General features: G+C 41.1%; 1 protein-coding gene across 1 annotated transcript; it reads right to left on the reverse strand.

Moving 5' to 3' along the window:
- Positions 1-835: 835 nt before the first annotated feature.
- Positions 836-17,659, reverse strand: METTL6 (methyltransferase 6, tRNA N3-cytidine). The gene is made up of 7 exons (XM_069473264.1): positions 17,570-17,659; positions 16,384-16,756; positions 15,436-15,570; positions 9,892-10,062; positions 4,645-4,786; positions 2,828-3,020; positions 836-1,250 (listed from the first exon to the last, which is right to left on the reverse strand). Exons 2-6 carry the CDS (start codon positions 16,606-16,608, stop codon positions 2,839-2,841), a joined length of 855 nt encoding a protein of 284 aa, XP_069329365.1. The 5' UTR covers positions 16,609-16,756; positions 17,570-17,659; the 3' UTR covers positions 836-1,250; positions 2,828-2,838.
- Positions 17,660-17,676: the final 17 nt, after the last annotated feature.

Here is a 17,676-nt window from a genome sequence, read left to right on the forward strand (position 1 = left end):
ACCTTCAACTGAGAACACTACTGATGGAGGATCACCAGAGGGACCAAGAGTCCATCAATCAGTCTTTCAGGGATTCTAAAACCTACCTGGACCATCTCCTTTCAGTCCTCCCCACATACAGATAACTGACTAGTCATCTGGCGTTGTACCTACACTAAGCAATATTAGAAACAATGTTTTGATACTCGTATTTATTATCGCTGAAGTTGCTAAAAGTGTGGTTTGCTATATTAGTGTTCTTTATGAGAACTGAAGGAAAAGATTCCTTGAGTAGCTGCCTCAGGTTTATCTTATGGAGGCTGGATTTGATCTTGTTTCCCTCTTTACACTAACCACTACGAAGCCAAATTTGTAATTTATCTTTTAAATGTATCAGACCACCGATAATGCAGTTTCTGTGCTAACCTTATTCCTGGCCTCAACTTTTTTCCTTTAGCCCAATTTTCTTACAAATGAGGAATCTGAGGTTCAAACAGGTTAAGTAAGGAATTAGGCCAAAATTCCAAATGACTTCTGATAACAAAAGCCCATGCCTATTTTATTATATTACACTGCTCCCCACTTTTCTACTTTAAATAGCTTATCTTTATCCAGCTTAATGACTAGAACCCAAGTGACACTGGTCAGACCTGGTGGAGATACAGGTGAAAAGACTTTTGTGGAGGGGGTGCTGGGTAGCATCAGGGGCTGGAGCTGGCTGTGGGACTCACCTGGTGCAGGGGCTTAGTGGAGAGAGCCCTGGACTGAAGTGAGGAGCCTGACGCTGGGCCCAGGCAAGGCTTGACCCTCTCTGTGAGAAGGCCCAGGAGCCGTCCTATAGGCACATTTCTTTCCAAGTTAATTTCAGGAAAACCACTGCAAAGGACAAATTCTGTACTACTCCTGACCAGTTTTGCTCTTAGCGGGAATAGCATCTTCCAGCCTCCAAAGGAAGGAGAGAGAATATACAAAGCAACAGACCAGCAAGAGGTAGGGGTTCCTCTAGCTACCCCCATCAGCCCCACCCAAGAAGCTGAGGACAGATGGCAGAGTCAGGACATCCAGCAAGCACGCTGAGTCCTGCTGCCTGTCCCTCTTCTCTCCAGGAGCCCCAAGGATTTATTCTGACTGTACAGAACTGCTATGACTATTATCCAGCCCTGTCCCACTGGGACCCCTCCTCTCCAGGTGTGGCTGGGGTTGAGGGGCCCAGGCTTGCTGCACGTGCAGTCCAGTCATATACTCGAGACAGTATTCTCATGAACAGCTTTCTGCAGAAAGAGAAACATAAAGGCTGACAGGATTCTTTTGTTAGCAGATCAAAAGAAGTTAGATTTTATTTCATAAAATGAAAGTCATTGTATGGCAATGCTTGGGAAACAGGTCAGCAGACCAACTGAGGGATTTCCCCACACTCCACCACAACACTAGCTGTGTGATTTCTGGACTCATCATTTACCATTAGCCACTGCTTCCTTATTTCCCAACAGGGAGTTGGGACAGTCCATTCTAATGCCCCTCTCAACTCTGAAATTCTAACTCTAAACTAGATGTTGCCGTCTTCCCAGAGAAATTGCATCGCACAGATGGGATGGGCGGGTGGGCAGGAAGAACAGGTGGTGGCCTTCCCCTCTCTCCCAGGGCAAACAGTGTGGCCAGGAACTGCCCCAATTATAGGAGGTCAAGAATCAGGCAGAGGGCAACAGTGAGTTCCTGAGCAGAAGACATAATAGCAAAAGTGGTATCTGTAGAACACTGGTCTCGGTCGGGCGTGGTGGCTCACACCTGTAATCCTAGCACTCTGGGAGGCCAAGGTGGGAGGATTGTTTGAGCTCAGGAGTTCGAGACCAGCCTGAGCAAGAGCGAGACCCCGTCTCTACTAAAAATAGAAAGAAATTAGCTGGACAACTAAAAATATATAGAAAAAATTAGCCAGGCATGGTGGTGCAAGCCTGTAGTCCCAGATACTCAGGAGGCTGAGGCAGGAGGATTGCTCGAGCCCAGGAGTTTGAGGTTGCTGTGAGCTAGGCTGATGCCATGGCACTCTAGCCCAGGCAACAGAGCGAGACTCTGTCTCAAAAAAAAAAAAAAAAAAATAAGTTAAAAAAAAAATAAGTGTAGAACACTGGTCTTGAATAGGTACATAAATGAACTAAAGGGGAGGAAAATGGGCAAACGTGAGACATTGGAGAAAGAGAAGAAAAGGGAACAATCCTTCAGGCTAAAAATACACAGGAATATCTTATTTTAGCAAATTTGGCCTCATTTTTCTACAGGATTGTCTAACATGCTGCCTGGAGGCACACTTACAGTGCTACAGGTCCTTATGCTTTCCTTCGTGGAATTTTATAGGCAGACAACACGGCTAAATTCTGTTATACTACAAAACTTTTACTTTTCAGGCTTTGAACTTTTATTTGCATTTCTATAAGACACACACTTGCTACTTTTTAATACAAAAATCATATAGTAGTCCCCCTTATCCACGGGGGATACATCCCAAGACCTCCAGTGGATGCCAGAAACCGCTGGATAGCACCGAATTCTATATATACCATGCTTTCCCTATGCATATATAGCTATGGTAAAGTTTAATACATAAATTAGGTAACAACTAAAAATAAAATAGAACAATTATAATATACTGTAATAAAAGTTCTGTGAATGTGCTCTCTCTCTCTCTCAAAATATATTAATAAAAATAACTACCACAGTTGACCACAGGTAACTGAAGCCGTGGATATGGGGGACTACTGCATATGCTCATTTAAAAAATCAAAATACAAAAATATAAAGTAAAAAGAGTGATTTTAAACTTTCTTCTTCAAGGGGAGGCACAAACGCCAACCTCATGAAAGGTCAGGACTTATGTCCCAGGTCCAGGGTCACAGGACTTGGGTTCTTTGGAGGCTTTTGAAATTTGCTCTGAAGGAAAACTCTCGACACACATAGGCTTTCTTTTTTATTCACCGTCTCTCGAAACACATATTCATTCACCACTTCCTCATAACCTGTGTCCGTAAAGAGCTGAGCCAGGAATTCTGTAAGACAATCAGGTCAACAATGCTCAAAGTCGTAACAACATCACCTTGCTTTGCAGTAGTAAGGTAGAGGGCTGAGATTTTTTTTTTTTTAATGAAAACTTCAATGCTAAAAAGTTTCTTTCTTTCTTTCTCTTTCTCTCTCACTCCTTTAATAGATTTGGGAGGTACAAGTGTATACATGTGTGTATATATTGTATAGTGGTGAAGTCTGGGCCTTTGGTGTACCCACCATCCGAGAAGTGTATGTTATACCTCATAGGTAATTTTCATCGCTTCCTCCCTCCAACCTCCCCCCTTTTGAATCTCCAACATCCATTATACCACTCTGTGTGTTCTTATGTAGCCATAGTTTAGCCCCCACTTATAAGTGAGAACATGTGGTATTTGTTTTTCTGTTCCAGGTTAATTCACTTAGGATAATGGCCTCTAGTTCCATCCAAGTTGCAACAAAAGACATTATTTCATTCTTTTATCAGTGCTAAAATTTAAAAAAGGTTTTGTTTTGGGAACTAATGCACTCCTACTTCTCACCTTACACCCAAATAGAAACCTCCAGTTAAACAGTTTAATCAGAAAGTAGTAAAGGACAATCTGGTGCGCTCATCCTGCCCTGTCGTAAGTTCTCAAATACAAAAGCCTGAGTAAGAAGAAACAGAATTCTAAATTCATACAAGATCTGAGAGTGGAAAAAAATCACCTGATAGTGATACATTTCCAGGAAAATTTAACTCAAATAATACACCACTACACATTAAATGAAATAAGTAGAATAAATGACTGTGTAGAAAAAATAAACTCTTACTAAAAGCATCACTCCAAACAATGTGCTATGAAGCACTTTGCAGATATCAATGCATCTTCTCAATTATTTGTAATTGGTTTAGTCAGATTTTATGAATCAGAAACATTAAAACATCTTTTCCGTTTTCACCTGATAAAATTTTAACGATTTTGCAGTTTTTTAATGGTAATCATTTTTAGTTTCATTTTAGTTATCCAGAAGAATATTTCATTTTAAGAAATAAAAACGATTGTAAAAACAGAGCTTAAGAAGTTAAGTATCTCATGGTCCAGATTATTAGGTAGACTTAAAACTAATGTTCAAGACACTGGAAGAAAATGTTTATTTTCTTACCAAAAATGACTATTTAAAATACCACTTTATAGCAAATTTGTATATTTAAAAACAGATCCAATCAATTCTATAGAAAAAAGTTTCTTGTTTTTGTGCTATGGGAAAGTAATCTCAAGGCATTATACTGTCCTATTTGCTTTATTTTTAACTGGACAAAGAGAAGTTTTTGACTTGCCCTCCCTCTTTTTTTGAGCACAGTTCCTGGCAAGGCATCCACGTGCCATGTCAGAGCCTGTTGGTTAACCTAGGTGAACTATGGGGCAGGCACTGTCACCAGAGAAGGCTTGTGAACTCTCCATGGGCAGGGGCCATGTCTGTGCCTTCCCAGGTGCTGCATAAGTGGTGTGTATCAGCTTGCTCAAGGGCCCTGTGCATCTGTGCTAAGTGCAGCCACAAGCTCTCCCCACCAGCATTGTAGTGATAATGCAATCAAATAAACAGAAATAAAGAATAAAACATCTTAAAGCTAGATTCCATTCATCTTACCATCAGTAAAAAAATATGATCTGGTCCCATCTTGTCTAACATAAAAGTTTTCTCCAAGTTTGCTGCCGGCTTTAAACCTAAGCATGGCATGATCATATAGCCCATAGTCACGAAACAAGACGCTTTTGCCTGGTTTTAATACCTATGAAACAAAAGCAGGTTGCATGTAACTCTGGAGAACCCAGTCAAATAAAATAAAATCTAATCAAGTTAGGAATTAAAATAACTTAGATTTGTGATAATTATGAAAGGGGTCAGACTGAAATACCCATAATATGAAGGAAAAAGGGCCCGCTACTCAAAGGGATAGGGAGACTTGACAAGGCCCCTTAATATTGGAGACACTTCTTGAGCACCTCCAAGTGCACTCTGGAATGTGCAATGTCATACAATTAAAATGTTAAAGACAAGAAACGAAACAGTCTTATCCTCATTAAAGCACTTTCTCCCATATTTTATTAGCCATTTCCTAGTATTCAAACTGTATTCAACTGTCTCTTTAAAAAAACAGGATGTCATTTTGTCTTTTTTTTTTTTTTTTTTTGAGACAGAGTCTCACTCTGTTGCCCAGGCTAGAGTGAGTGCCGTGGCGTCAGCCTAGCTCACAGCAACCTCAAACTCCTGAGCTCAAGCGATCCTCCTGTCTCAGCCTCCCGAGTAGCTGGGACTACAGGCATGCACCACCATGCCCGGCTAATTTTTTCTATATATATTTTTAGCTGTCCATATAATTTCTTTCTATTTTTAGTAGAGATGGGGTCTCGCTCTTGCTCAGGCTGGTCTCGAACTCCTGAGCTCAAACGATCCGCCCACCTCGGCCTCCCAGAGTGCTAGGATTACAGGCGTGAGCCACCGCGCCCAGCCTCATTTTGCCTTTTTACTGATTTGGGCTGCTATTCCTTATTCTGAGTGTCAGCTCTGGTTTCACTGTACTACAATAAAGTATATAGCTCAATCAATGTGCTAATAACTGGTAAATGCCTAGCACTTGACAGCTTACCATTTTCTCACTGTATTTTCACCCAATTCTGGGAGGAAGGAGTGTGATTATTATCCTCACATGAAATGGGGAAACTGACACTGACCTGCCCATTACACATTAACTATTAAGTGGGGGGAGTCAAGACCAGGACTCACACTTAGTTCTAAAGGTCTCATACTGGAGTATCAGAGATTTTTGTTAGTCCTGGCGGGGGTGAGGTACATGGTATCACTCCATTCACACTAGAAATAAGAAAAGAGAGGCTCAGTTGGGCATGGTGGCTTGTGCCTATAATCCCAGCTACTCAGGAGGATTGCTTGAGCCTAGGAGTTTGAGGCTGCAGTGGGCTATGATTGAGCCACTGCACTCCAGCCTGGGTGATAGAGTGAGATCTCATCTCCTAAAAAACCAAACCACCAACCAATGCGTCCCCCCCCCCCCCCCCCGCCCAAAAAAAAAAAAAAAACCAAACAGACAGACAGACAGAACAGATAGAGAGGCTCAGAGGGGAGGGAGAGGGGTAACCAACTGTGCCGGAATTCTTGATATGAAGAGTGGATCCTCAGGCCAGAGTGCAATAGTGTAGGGAAGGAGATTGCTAGGACCAAGTGGTGAGTCCCAAAAGAAAGCTTTTCAGAGACAGTGTCAGACAACGGTGTCTCAAAAATTAGAAGGCAAGATCCACAGGGTGTATGCACAACTGCCCCTATTTTACAAAGCAAATAGCCATATGCTTTTCAGAATGAAAATTGGTATACATTGTGACACTTGTTTTTTGTGCGAAAATTCTTTCAAACTATGTAATATCACCAAATGAGAAGGAACTAGGAACTTCAAAGAGGGTATCATTAAATCATTTTTTTTTTTTTTGAAACAGGGTCCCACTCAGTTGCCCAGGCTAGAGTGCAGTGGAAAATTATAGCTTACGGTAACCTCATACTGGGACTACAGTTGTGCACTACCACACCTGGCTAATTTTTCTATTTTTTTGTAGAGATGGGGTCTCACTATGTTGCTTAGGCTGTCTTGAATTCCTGGCCTTAAGCCATCCTCCTACCTCAGCCACCCAAAGTGCTGGGATTACAGGTGTTAAAGGGATTACATGGCCACCATGCCTGGCCATGTTACTCTTTTCTTGTGTGTTAAAATACATATATAATTTACCATTTTAATCATTTTTTTTTTTTTTTTGAGACAGAATCTTGCTCTGTTGCCTGGGCTAGAGTGCCGTGGCATCAGGCTAGCTTATAGCAACCTCAAACTCCTGGGCTCAAACAATCCTTCTGCCTCAGCCTCCCATGTAGCTGGGACTACAGGCATGTGCCACCATGCCTGGCTAATTTTTTCTATATATTTTTAGTTGTCCAGCTAATTTCTTTCTATTTTTAGTAGAGACAGGGTCTCACTCTTGCTCAGGCTGGTCTTGAACTCCTGACCTTGGGAGATCCTCCCGCCTCGGCTTTCCAGAGTGCTAGGATTACAGGCGTGAACCACCACGCCTGGCCCATTTTAACCATTTTTAAGTGTATAGTTCTGTGAAATTAAGTACATTCATCTTAAGCTTTTACAACTCTTTTATATTTTCTGGTTATATTTTATGCAAATACAAGTTTTGTTTTCTTTCTTTCTTATCCTTAAATATTTTCTTTTTCTTGTATATTTTGAACTGACTAGCACCCCTGGTAGAATGCTGAACAGAAGTTCTGATGGTGGGCAATCTTGTCCTCATAAAGCTCTGGATATTCTTTCTTGTATCCCTCTCTTCCACTCCTCCCTAATACCTGAAACTCTTCATTAGTGAAATCACTGGTATCCACCACCTCTTCTGGATGTTCCCTTCACATTCTCGTGCTCACAGAACCTGACTGTCCCCTGAGGACACTGTTTTCCTGGCAACCTCTCAAGTCATGGCTGTGTTTTCTTCCATCATCCTTGTGCCACGGGACCTGGTAATGGGGCTGGTGTCCTCCTCCCTCCTCATTGCTTTCTGTGCATTTTCCTTTCTCCTCTCCAAACCCCTAGCTCTGAATCTCCTGTCATCACATTACATTACCCTCTATCCCTTATTGTTACTGCTGTCAGTTCCAGGGTTACTTCCCTCCATGAAGCCCATGACTCCCCAAGTAGTTGAGGCTTGGAGGCTTTCTAGAGCATGCACTCTTGCACTTTAGTGCCCCAGGAGAGCTGCATGCTCACCATCAGCCACTTGTCTTTGTTCCCAAACTTGCTTATGCCAGTTGCACTTGGCTTTATAATTATATTTTAATTAACATATTACCATGTGAGTTGTATTTAACTCAAGCTAGTTTTGAGCCTAGGGCCTCTTGAAGCATATGAAACTCACACGTCTCTGGAACCTTGGGAACCACGTTTTTCAAGTTGCATATACCTCACACACAGAAAACAATAAAAAATAACAAATTTTTCATTAAATTAGAAAGCATTGTTTTGTTTTTGAAGTTTTTATTCTATCTTCATAATAAAACACCGTGACCCAAGGAAACATTTTTTTCCTAGTGTGGCAGTCAATGTGTTAAGAGAGTATGTAACAACGAATGTAAATAGGAAGCATTTTAGCTAAGGCTGGTCTTGAACTCCTGATCTCAAGTAATCCTCCTGCCTCAGTCTCCCAGAATGCTAGGATTACAGGCATGAGCCATGGCGCCCAGCCTTGGCTCCGCTTTTAAAGAAACTAAAACTCTATTACATGGTGGCTTATGTAAGAAAGATGATCAACGGCCTCATACTTAAAGAAAAGACCTTGGCCCCACATCAAAAGAATGATGAATAAATTAATACTTATAGATTTTAAGTTATAACAAAATGTTTTGTTTTGTTTTTTTCTTTTTTTTTTTTTTTGAGACAGAGTCTTGCTCTGTTGCCCGGGCTAGAGTGAGTGCCGTGGTGTCAGTCTAGCTCACAGCAACCTCAAACTCCTGGGCTTAAGCCATCCTACCACCTCAGCCTCCCAGGTAGCTGGGACTACAGGCATGCGCCACCATGCCCGGCTCATTTTTTTTCTATATATATTTTAGTTGGCCAGATAATTTCTTTCTATTTTTAGTAGAGACGGGGTCTCGCTCTTGCTCAGGCTGGTCTCGAACTCCTGACCTTGAGCGATCCACCCGCCTCGGCCTCCCAGAGTGCTAGGATTACAGGCATGAGCCACCGCGCCCGGCCTACAAAATGTTTAAGGTAAGTACCATTTTGAGTGATATCTTGATTTAGTTGATTTTTTAAATTAACCAACACTGCTACCAACTGTTTACATAGGTCAGAAAGCTTCCACTGCAGCACTTACACATGATCTTACCTGCATCTCATAACAACCTTGTGTGTGAGACACTTCCATTTTACAGACAAGGAAGCTGAGGCTCAGAGATGGAAGGTGAGGTGGCTTATCTTGAATCACATGACTTATGAGTGAAGCTTTTACTTCCTGAGTGCTAGAGCAGCCTCCTAGTGGCCAGGGCAGTTTGGGTCTCCCCAGTCTATTCACAATCATGATGGTAGTAACAACAATAATGGCTGGCTTTTAAAGGGCACTTACCATGCTCTAGGCATTGTGCTAAGCACTTTATACATATCTCATTTAATCTATTCAAAATCCTACGATCTGAGAATTATTACCTCAACATTTTACTGGTAAAGAAACTGAAGCTCAGAGAGGTAAAGGAACTTGCCTAAGTGGTGAAGTCAGGCTTTAAAACTAGGCACTCTGACTCCCAGCTACTCAGGAGTCTGAGGTGGGAGGACTGCTTGGATCCAGGAGTTTAAGGTTGTGGTGAGCTATGACTGCTCCACTGTACTCCATCCTGGACAACAGAGCAAGACTCTGTCTCAAAAAAACAAAACAAAACAACAACAACAACAAAAAAAAACCAGTCACAGAACAACCCGCCATCCTAAAATATGGAGAGAGACAGGTGCCCTCAGGGAGACACAGGACCCAGCCTGTGTGCTCTTGACCACTGAACCATACTCCTCCCATCTTATAGCAGGGCTCCTCGGATCCCAGGTAAATGCAAAATCAACCTTGCTCCAAGGCTGGCCAACCTCTGAAGAGCAGCGATAGCATTGTCACAAATCAGAATTTAGGGTGGATGTTATGCCAGAGAACTCCTTTCCACATACTGACTACAAAGCTTACCTAGTAAGAATGGAGAGACTATGTGTATCTAGACAACAGTCCATGAGCCTCAGAGGAAAGGTAAGCAAGAAATTAGGATTCTCCATCCCTCAAGTGCAGGCCCCAAATCACTGACCTTGTAAACATTTTGTAGGACAAGGTGCATTTTATCAGGGTGAACAGCTGAAAGCACAAATATCAACAAGGCAACATCCACAGACTCTGGTGGAACATGATCCAGGAGGTCATCTTTAGTCAGATCACACTGGAATACCTTGCATCTTTCTGTGTTATACAAAGGATTTTGCTAGAGAGGGAAAAAAACACAAATGAAGTTTAACACAACACTATGCTGATACATACAGAAAAATACAGCATCCTGTTTAATATTTCCATTTGTGTACTGCTGCATAGAAACGAGCGAGCACTTTGTTACTGGATAAAACTGAATAAGTCACTTGCATATAAAGCATGTAATATTCAATATCACTACAATGGGCAAGATTTCATTTCAACAAATCATTTTTAACAAATGATAGAATACAGCCTATTACATATCCAAAACTGAACATTTTAGAAGCATATACTTCCAGAGGGATGATAGTCCAAAACTGCCCTCTGCTTCCTTAATCCTCCTTTAAATCATCCACAACAAGACAACACCCTGTGAGAACCCCTGCAAACTGTCCTTATTGAGATGCTCCCACAGTTCTTCTGGGGTATATTTTCCCTTGATGCAGCAAGCTAAACAAACTTAACCTTTGTTTGACTATAAGTGTGCTCCTGGAACATTTTAGTTGGTAGACTTCAACATATGTGTAAGTCCATTAGGAAGAAAATTATTAAACATCTTTCGTGTAAATGAGGACCTGAATAAATATAGTTACTGGGTGGGAAAATTAACATTGAAAAAATGTCAATTCTACCCATAATTTCACTTATAAATCCAATGTAATCTCAACTGAATCCCAACGGTTTTCTAGAAACTTGACAAGGTGAATCTAATTCATCAGGAAGTAAAAATCTTCAGGAATAGCCAATTCAATTTTTAAAAGGAAGAACAATGAACAATGAAGGAGGAAGTACACTACTGGACATCAAAACATATTATAAAATGTAGTAATAAAACAATGTGACTTGAGAATGGGGACATATAGATCACTGAAACAGAATAGAGTCCCCAACACTGACCTACGTATACTACATACACACAAAGGAATTTAGTATTTTCTATAAGAAAGAGAAAGGTGACAATTATATTTAAAGGTAGATAAAAGTGACAATTATCAGTGAGGAAAAATTAATTTCTCATTCAACTTATTGTGTTCAGACAGCTGGCAACCCATATGCATTAAAGGACCACCAGTTTCAGCCAGGAGATGTATATAAAAGTGGAAAGACATAGTTCCCATCCTTAACAAGAAACAAACTGGAAAGACAACAAAGTAATAACTTTTCTGTGAACCTAGAAGAACAGAGGTCAAGCCTGGGCAACAAGTGAGATCCCTTCTCTACTAAAAATAAAAAAAACAGCCAGGTGTAGTGGTGCCTGCCTGTAGTCCCAGTTACTCAGGTGGCTGAGGTGGGAGGACTGCTTGGGCCCAGGAGCTCAAGGTTGAGGTGAGTTATGATTGCACCATTGTACTCCATCCTGGGCGACAGAGCAAGACCTTGTCTCAAAACAAACAAACTAACGGTCACAGAACAGCACACCACCATTCTAAAATTTGGAGAAAGACAGGTGCCCTCAGGAAAACACAGGACCCAAGCACTTGCTTACCTGAGGCCAAAGCCTCCACAGTGGAAAGATAAAACTAGAAAGTTGACAAATTGCTGGAGACCAAGTGTGGGCATTAGACGTCACAGGGATGTTCCCACACCTTTGCAGGTATTTCCACCAGGAATATCACCAGGCCCTCACACAGAGGATGGTGCTCTTTCCAGTGCAGGCCTTTCTCTTCTCCTTTAAGGAAGAAAAGGCTTAATCTGCAGGGGAGAGGTTATCTGAGGCCTGTAGCCTAAGGGCACTGGTGGAACACCACTGCAGCCAGGAGGAGAAAGGAACTGTTCTACCCAGACTCAGTCCTAATCTACAGGGGAGAACAGCCTCAAGATCACAGGAGAGGACACTGTGAAAAACTCCTGTAGCTGGGGGAGAAATGCAGGAGACAAGCTTTATTCTTGGAGAGACAGAAACACTTGTGAAGGCCACACCCTTGAGACACAGGCTCACTGTACAGTTCAAAAATGGAGAGCAGAGCATTAGAGAACAATCCCGTCCCTGACACCCCACCAACCAGTCTCCAATAATAACAGTAATGCAGCTGGGAGAGCTGCAACAGACTGACCCTTTTTGGGACACACCACAAAGAGAAGAAGACCCAAAGCCAAGAGGAGAGACCAAAACAAAGTCACAAGAGGAGTTTGAAGTCTCTGGTACCCATAGCAATGACAAACCTCACAGATAACTGTAGCAACAATAGACTTCAAACACAGTCCAACTCCTGACTAGATTATTACAAATCTCTATTACCTCAGTATCTACTGCCCTGTTTCAACCAAAAAATACAAGGCATACCAAAAGGCAAAAAAAAATAAATCTGAAAACGCAAAGCAATAATCAACAGAGTCAGACTCAAATATGACACAGATGTTGGAACTAAAAGTTTGGGCATTTAAAATAACTATGATGAAAATATTAAAGGCTCTAATGTAAAACATAGATAACATGCAAGATCAGATAGGTAACTTCAGGGATGGAACTATAGAAAGACTCAAACGGAGATGCTAAAAATCAAAAACATCATAATATAAATGAGGAATGTGTTCAATGGGTTCATCAATAGGAACATGAACTGCCTAGAAAAGAATCAGTAAACTTGGACGGGCATGGTGGCTCACACCTGGGGAGGCTGATGTCGGCGGATTGCTTGAGGTCAGGAGTTTGAGACCAGCCTGAGCAAGAGTGAGACCCAGTCCCCACTAAAAATAGAAAAAACTAGCCAGGCAACTAAAAATAGAAACAAACAAACAAACAAAAAACACTAGCCAGGCGTGGTGGTAAGTGCCTGTAGTCCCAGCTACTCAGGAGGCTGAGGCAGGAGGATCGCTTGAGCCCAGGAGTTGGAGGTTGCTGTGAGCTAGGCTGATGCCACGGCACTCTAGCCTGGGCAACAGAGCGAGACTCTATCTCAAAAAAAAAAAAAAATCAGTAAACTTGATGATAGGACAACAGAATTATACAAACTGAAAATGCAAAGAGGAAAAACCCTAAACAATAGCATTTAAGAGTTGTAGGGCAATTGCAAATGGTATAATATACATGTAACTGGAATCCCAGAAGGAGAAGAAAGAATGAGAACTAAAGAAAGGAAGAGAAATAATGAGCAAAATTTTTCCAGATTAACTAAAAGACATAATGAAAATTATGAAAGCAATATATACGTGGTTGTGTCTAAATCCTAGGAGTAAAGAACTCCTAAACAAGACATAAAACTTAAGCACATCAAAGGGAAAAGATTAATATATTTGACATGACAATTTAAATCCCGTGAAAGAGAAGAGGTACCATAAAACAATGCTGAATAAACTGGAAGAAATGTTTGCAATGTATATACCAGAATATTCAGCATATATCCTGAAAATAAAAAAGGAAATGACAATCCTATAGAAAAGTGGACAAAGGTTATAAAGGGACAATTCATACTATAATATAAGCTTCACATGGGCAAGGATTTTTGTCTGTTCACTGCTTACCCCTAGTGCTTAGAAGAGTGACTGACACACACTAAGCTCTCAATAAACATGTGGAATAAAGGAACTTACAGGTAACTAACACTATTTACTTACTATAAGTTAGTTTAACCTCTCTGGTAATTTGGAAAAAAACAAATTAAAACGTGGAGACATTATTTTTTGCCCATAAGATTGGTAAATATTAATATAAAAAAGACTGTTACCAAATATTGAGGAAATAGAGAAAAAGGTACCTTTATATTATTGGTGAAATTATAAATTGATATGATCTTTTTGGAAGGAAACTTGGCATTATCTACTAAAATTTAAATGTGCATACTCTTCTTCCAAGGAATTCTACTTCTTCCATTACTCATCACAGAGAAATGGGCACACACTGTTTTGGGAAGTACGTGTACGATGCTGGTCACGTTAACCCTATTTGTAAGAGCAAAGAATTAGAAGTGATTCAAATGAGTATCAACAAGGTAATTGTTAAAGTATGGTATATTCATTCTATGGAGTGCTATATATGTTCTATGGAACATGTAAATAAAATCTACATGTGCTAACATAAAATACACTAATGTTAAGAAAGCAAGTTATAGTAAATGTGATACCACTACAATTAAAAAAAGTTCTAATGAATGCTAAAATTGTGAAAGGTTGATGGGGAATTATATATTTGCATGTTGCCAAAGTGTCCCCCACATATTCGTTAATGGCAAAAGGGAAACAGTTTTTACAACAGGCGACTTAGGCAGTTACTACTTTAACCCTGTGGTCAAAATGAATATCACTTTTTTTTTTTTTTTGAGACAGAGTCTCACTCTGTTGCCCAGGCTAGAGTGAGTGCCGTGGTGTCAGCCTAGCTCACAGCAACCTCAAACTCCTGGGCTCAAGCGATCCTCCTGCCTCAGCCTCCCGAGTAGCTGGAACTACAGGCATGCGCCACCATGCCCGGCTAATTTTTTCTATATATATTTTTAGCTGTCCATATAATTCCTTTCTATTTTTAGTAGAGACAGGGTCTCGCTCTTGCTCAGGCTGGTCTTGAACTCCTGAGCTCAAACAATCCGCCCGCCTCGGCCTCCCAGAGTGCTAGGATTACAGGCGTGAGTCACCGCGCCCTGCCAAAATTAATATCATTTATAGTGAGATCACTGGACAGTATTGCCTCCTGTCAGGATGTAATATGCAAGATATAACATCACCTATTGAAGTATTTTTGACAAAAATATTTTGTCTGACTTAAATTTAACTTCTAATTTACAAGAAATACAGAAGATAGAGGAAAAAGCTAAACAATAACATAAAGAAACGATCTGATCAATCTGGAACGTGGGACTTTATTATAGAAAATTGCCTTGATCTCTCTAAGAACTCACTGTAAATGAGGGAAAAGGTACGAGTAGAGCAGGAGTATTTTAGGTTAAGGAGATTTAAAGGACGTAATGGAAGAGTTAAGAGGTAGCCCTTGATTGGATTAAAACAGTAATGAAAGACACCTGGAACTATTTGGGGACCTCTGAATCTGGAATGGGAATTAATGACATTAGGGGATTACAGTTATTTTTGTTAGATATCACAAGCTTATTATGGTCATGTAGAAAAAGGCCCCCCTTTTTTAGAGATGTATGCAGACATATTTAGGAGTGAAATGTCTTTATGTTTGTAATTTACTTTAAAATAGTTCAGTAAGAAGTCTATAAAGCAAAAGGTGTTAAGTATATGGGTGTTGTTATGGTATTTTTTCCTACTTTTCTTGACTAAACCTGTGTTTCTATATGTACTGTATAAGTAGGTGAACAGGAAAACTATATTCATGGTGATCACAGCTGGTTAGCTCCAGGGAAGACTGGATTCGGGCAAATGGGTGTAGAATGCAAGTCAAACAAATCTAAGAAAACAGAATCACAGCAGAATACATAGATGGTGCACCAACCTTAACATATTCAACTGCTCTTGGAGAGAAATCACAGGCATAGGCAAAGATATTCACATCTTCTTCTAAAAGTGGAAATAAACAGTTTCCAACCCCACAGCCAGCTTCAAGCACTATCAACTTTTGATCTTCAAACTGGAGAAAGAGAACCCAAAGTTACAGTACATTATATTTGTATAATGAAGAATCAAACAAAACTAATGGCTAACTGAATAGGCTCTGGAGTTAAATTGCCTGCACTCAAATCCCAACTCCTTCCCTGCCCCTGATTTCTATCCTTGGGCACATCACTAAAACAGTCCCTTGTCTCAATTTCACCTGCAAATGGGGGTGATACTAATACTAATACACTGCACAGAGTTATTATATTAGAAGGCTTAAATGAGAAAACACATGTAAAGTTCTTAAAAAAGGGCCATGGTAAATAGTTCACTAACATTAATGATTATTATTTTGAATCTGTCACTGAAGTCATTCAGTATGAATTTATTTATTTAATTTTATTTATTTATTTTTACTTAAGATACAGAGTCTCATTATGTTGCCCTGGCTGTAATGCAGTGGCTATTCACAGGTGCGATCATTGCACGCTACAGCCTCAAACTCCTGGGCTCAAGTGATCCTCCTGCCTCAGCCTCCAGAGTAGCTGGAACTATAGCCCCAAGCCACTGAGCCTGGCTCTTGAATTTAATATTTAATATTTACAACTTTCAGATTAGCATTAAAGAGATAGAAAGTGTCGCACTAACATTCTCTCTCCTATGTATTAAACCAGAAACTGCTAAAAGCTACTTGAGACCAAACAGTACATTTCTCTTCCAAGGTGCAAAGCATTTTGATAGGCTTCATAAATTCTCTAGTTTACATGCCATGGGAATGCACTAAAGCACCCCTCCTCTACACATTTTAAATGAAGAACAATTCAGATAAAGTAGAATATTAGCTTACCTCCCTACATGATCTTAGCTCCTCAAACTCTCTGGTGGTCCAGTGTCTATCTTTGAAGAAATTAGTGCTGTTTCTTTTGTAAAAAAGGTCCCAGTTCTTCTGAGCCTCTTTTTCCAGCTTTTGCTGTTTAAAATCAGACACCAAAGCTTGGTCTCTTTTCAGTTTCTCCTCTTCTTGAGAGCTGAGAATCCTTGTCTGCAGCCCTTTCCTTTGCAAAGAAGCCATCTCATAAATTGACCGCAATACATTTAACACTGCTAAAGATTCTCCATCCCTAAATAATCTGAGGTATCCATGCTGATACTGCAGACACAGGGTTTTCTCTGATACGTTTCCTCAGGTGGATTTCACGCTCCAGATATAGCACAGGGTGCTTAGCAAGAAAAAGAATGAGATTCTGTTTAGTGGTTCTAGAAAAGTTCAGCACACTGAGTTAGCAGTTGTAGATCAGTTAAGACGCTGGGTTCAATTCACCAAATATTTACCAGATGCTGACCCTAAGAAAAATCCTGCCTGTTATGCGAGGAGAGGTCACAAAGACAACCAAGTCACAGTCCCTGCCTTCAGAGAGGTTACATTCAGTGCTCAGGATTATCTCAAGCATCAAACCATGCATTCAAACCAAAATGAGCCAACTATTACAATAAATTGGTTTAGTTTAGGAAAAATAAAAAGGACCCTTCCACGAATTGACTGAGAAACCCTGAGGAGAAAATACTCATCAATTTTCAGGGTCCCTTAAAGGGGTGACTTAAAAACCGCAACAGCGGCCTGAACTGGAAGCGGTAGTCAATTGCCAGACAGAAGTGGGGTCATCGTTTCCCAAGGGCAGTAGCTCCGTTTTTTCGGGGGATACGACACTGAACCTGAGCGGCCTGTTTCTGATCGCACTCACAAGAAGCTTTCGCACGAACCAGAAGAGGTGTCGCTTTCCCAGGGACTTAAGTCCTAGCACCGCCATCACCGCGCGAAGTGGAAGAAAAGAGCCAGTAGGCTCGAGGCTAAGGTCCCTAGGATCCACCTCTCTCAGGACAGTCGGGATAAACTGGGCCGCACGGGCCCCTAGGGCCCGCGGAGGGCCGCCCATGTTGGCTATCAGACCCGCGTTAACCTAGTCAGCCACGCTCAGGGCTCACCGTCATCAGTTTCTGAATTCACCTCTAGGGGTAGGGCCGGGCGTACTCACCTCGCAGCTGAGCCCAGGCCTAGGAGGCAGAATTTGGAAGCAGCCGCGGACAAAGCCTGAATCTGGACATGCCAGGTCTAAACACCTCGAATTAGGATTCTCCCGGC

Source organism: Eulemur rufifrons, chromosome 7 (assembly GCF_041146395.1).
Source record: "Eulemur rufifrons isolate Redbay chromosome 7, OSU_ERuf_1, whole genome shotgun sequence".
Lineage (NCBI taxonomy): Eukaryota > Metazoa > Chordata > Mammalia > Primates > Lemuridae > Eulemur > Eulemur rufifrons.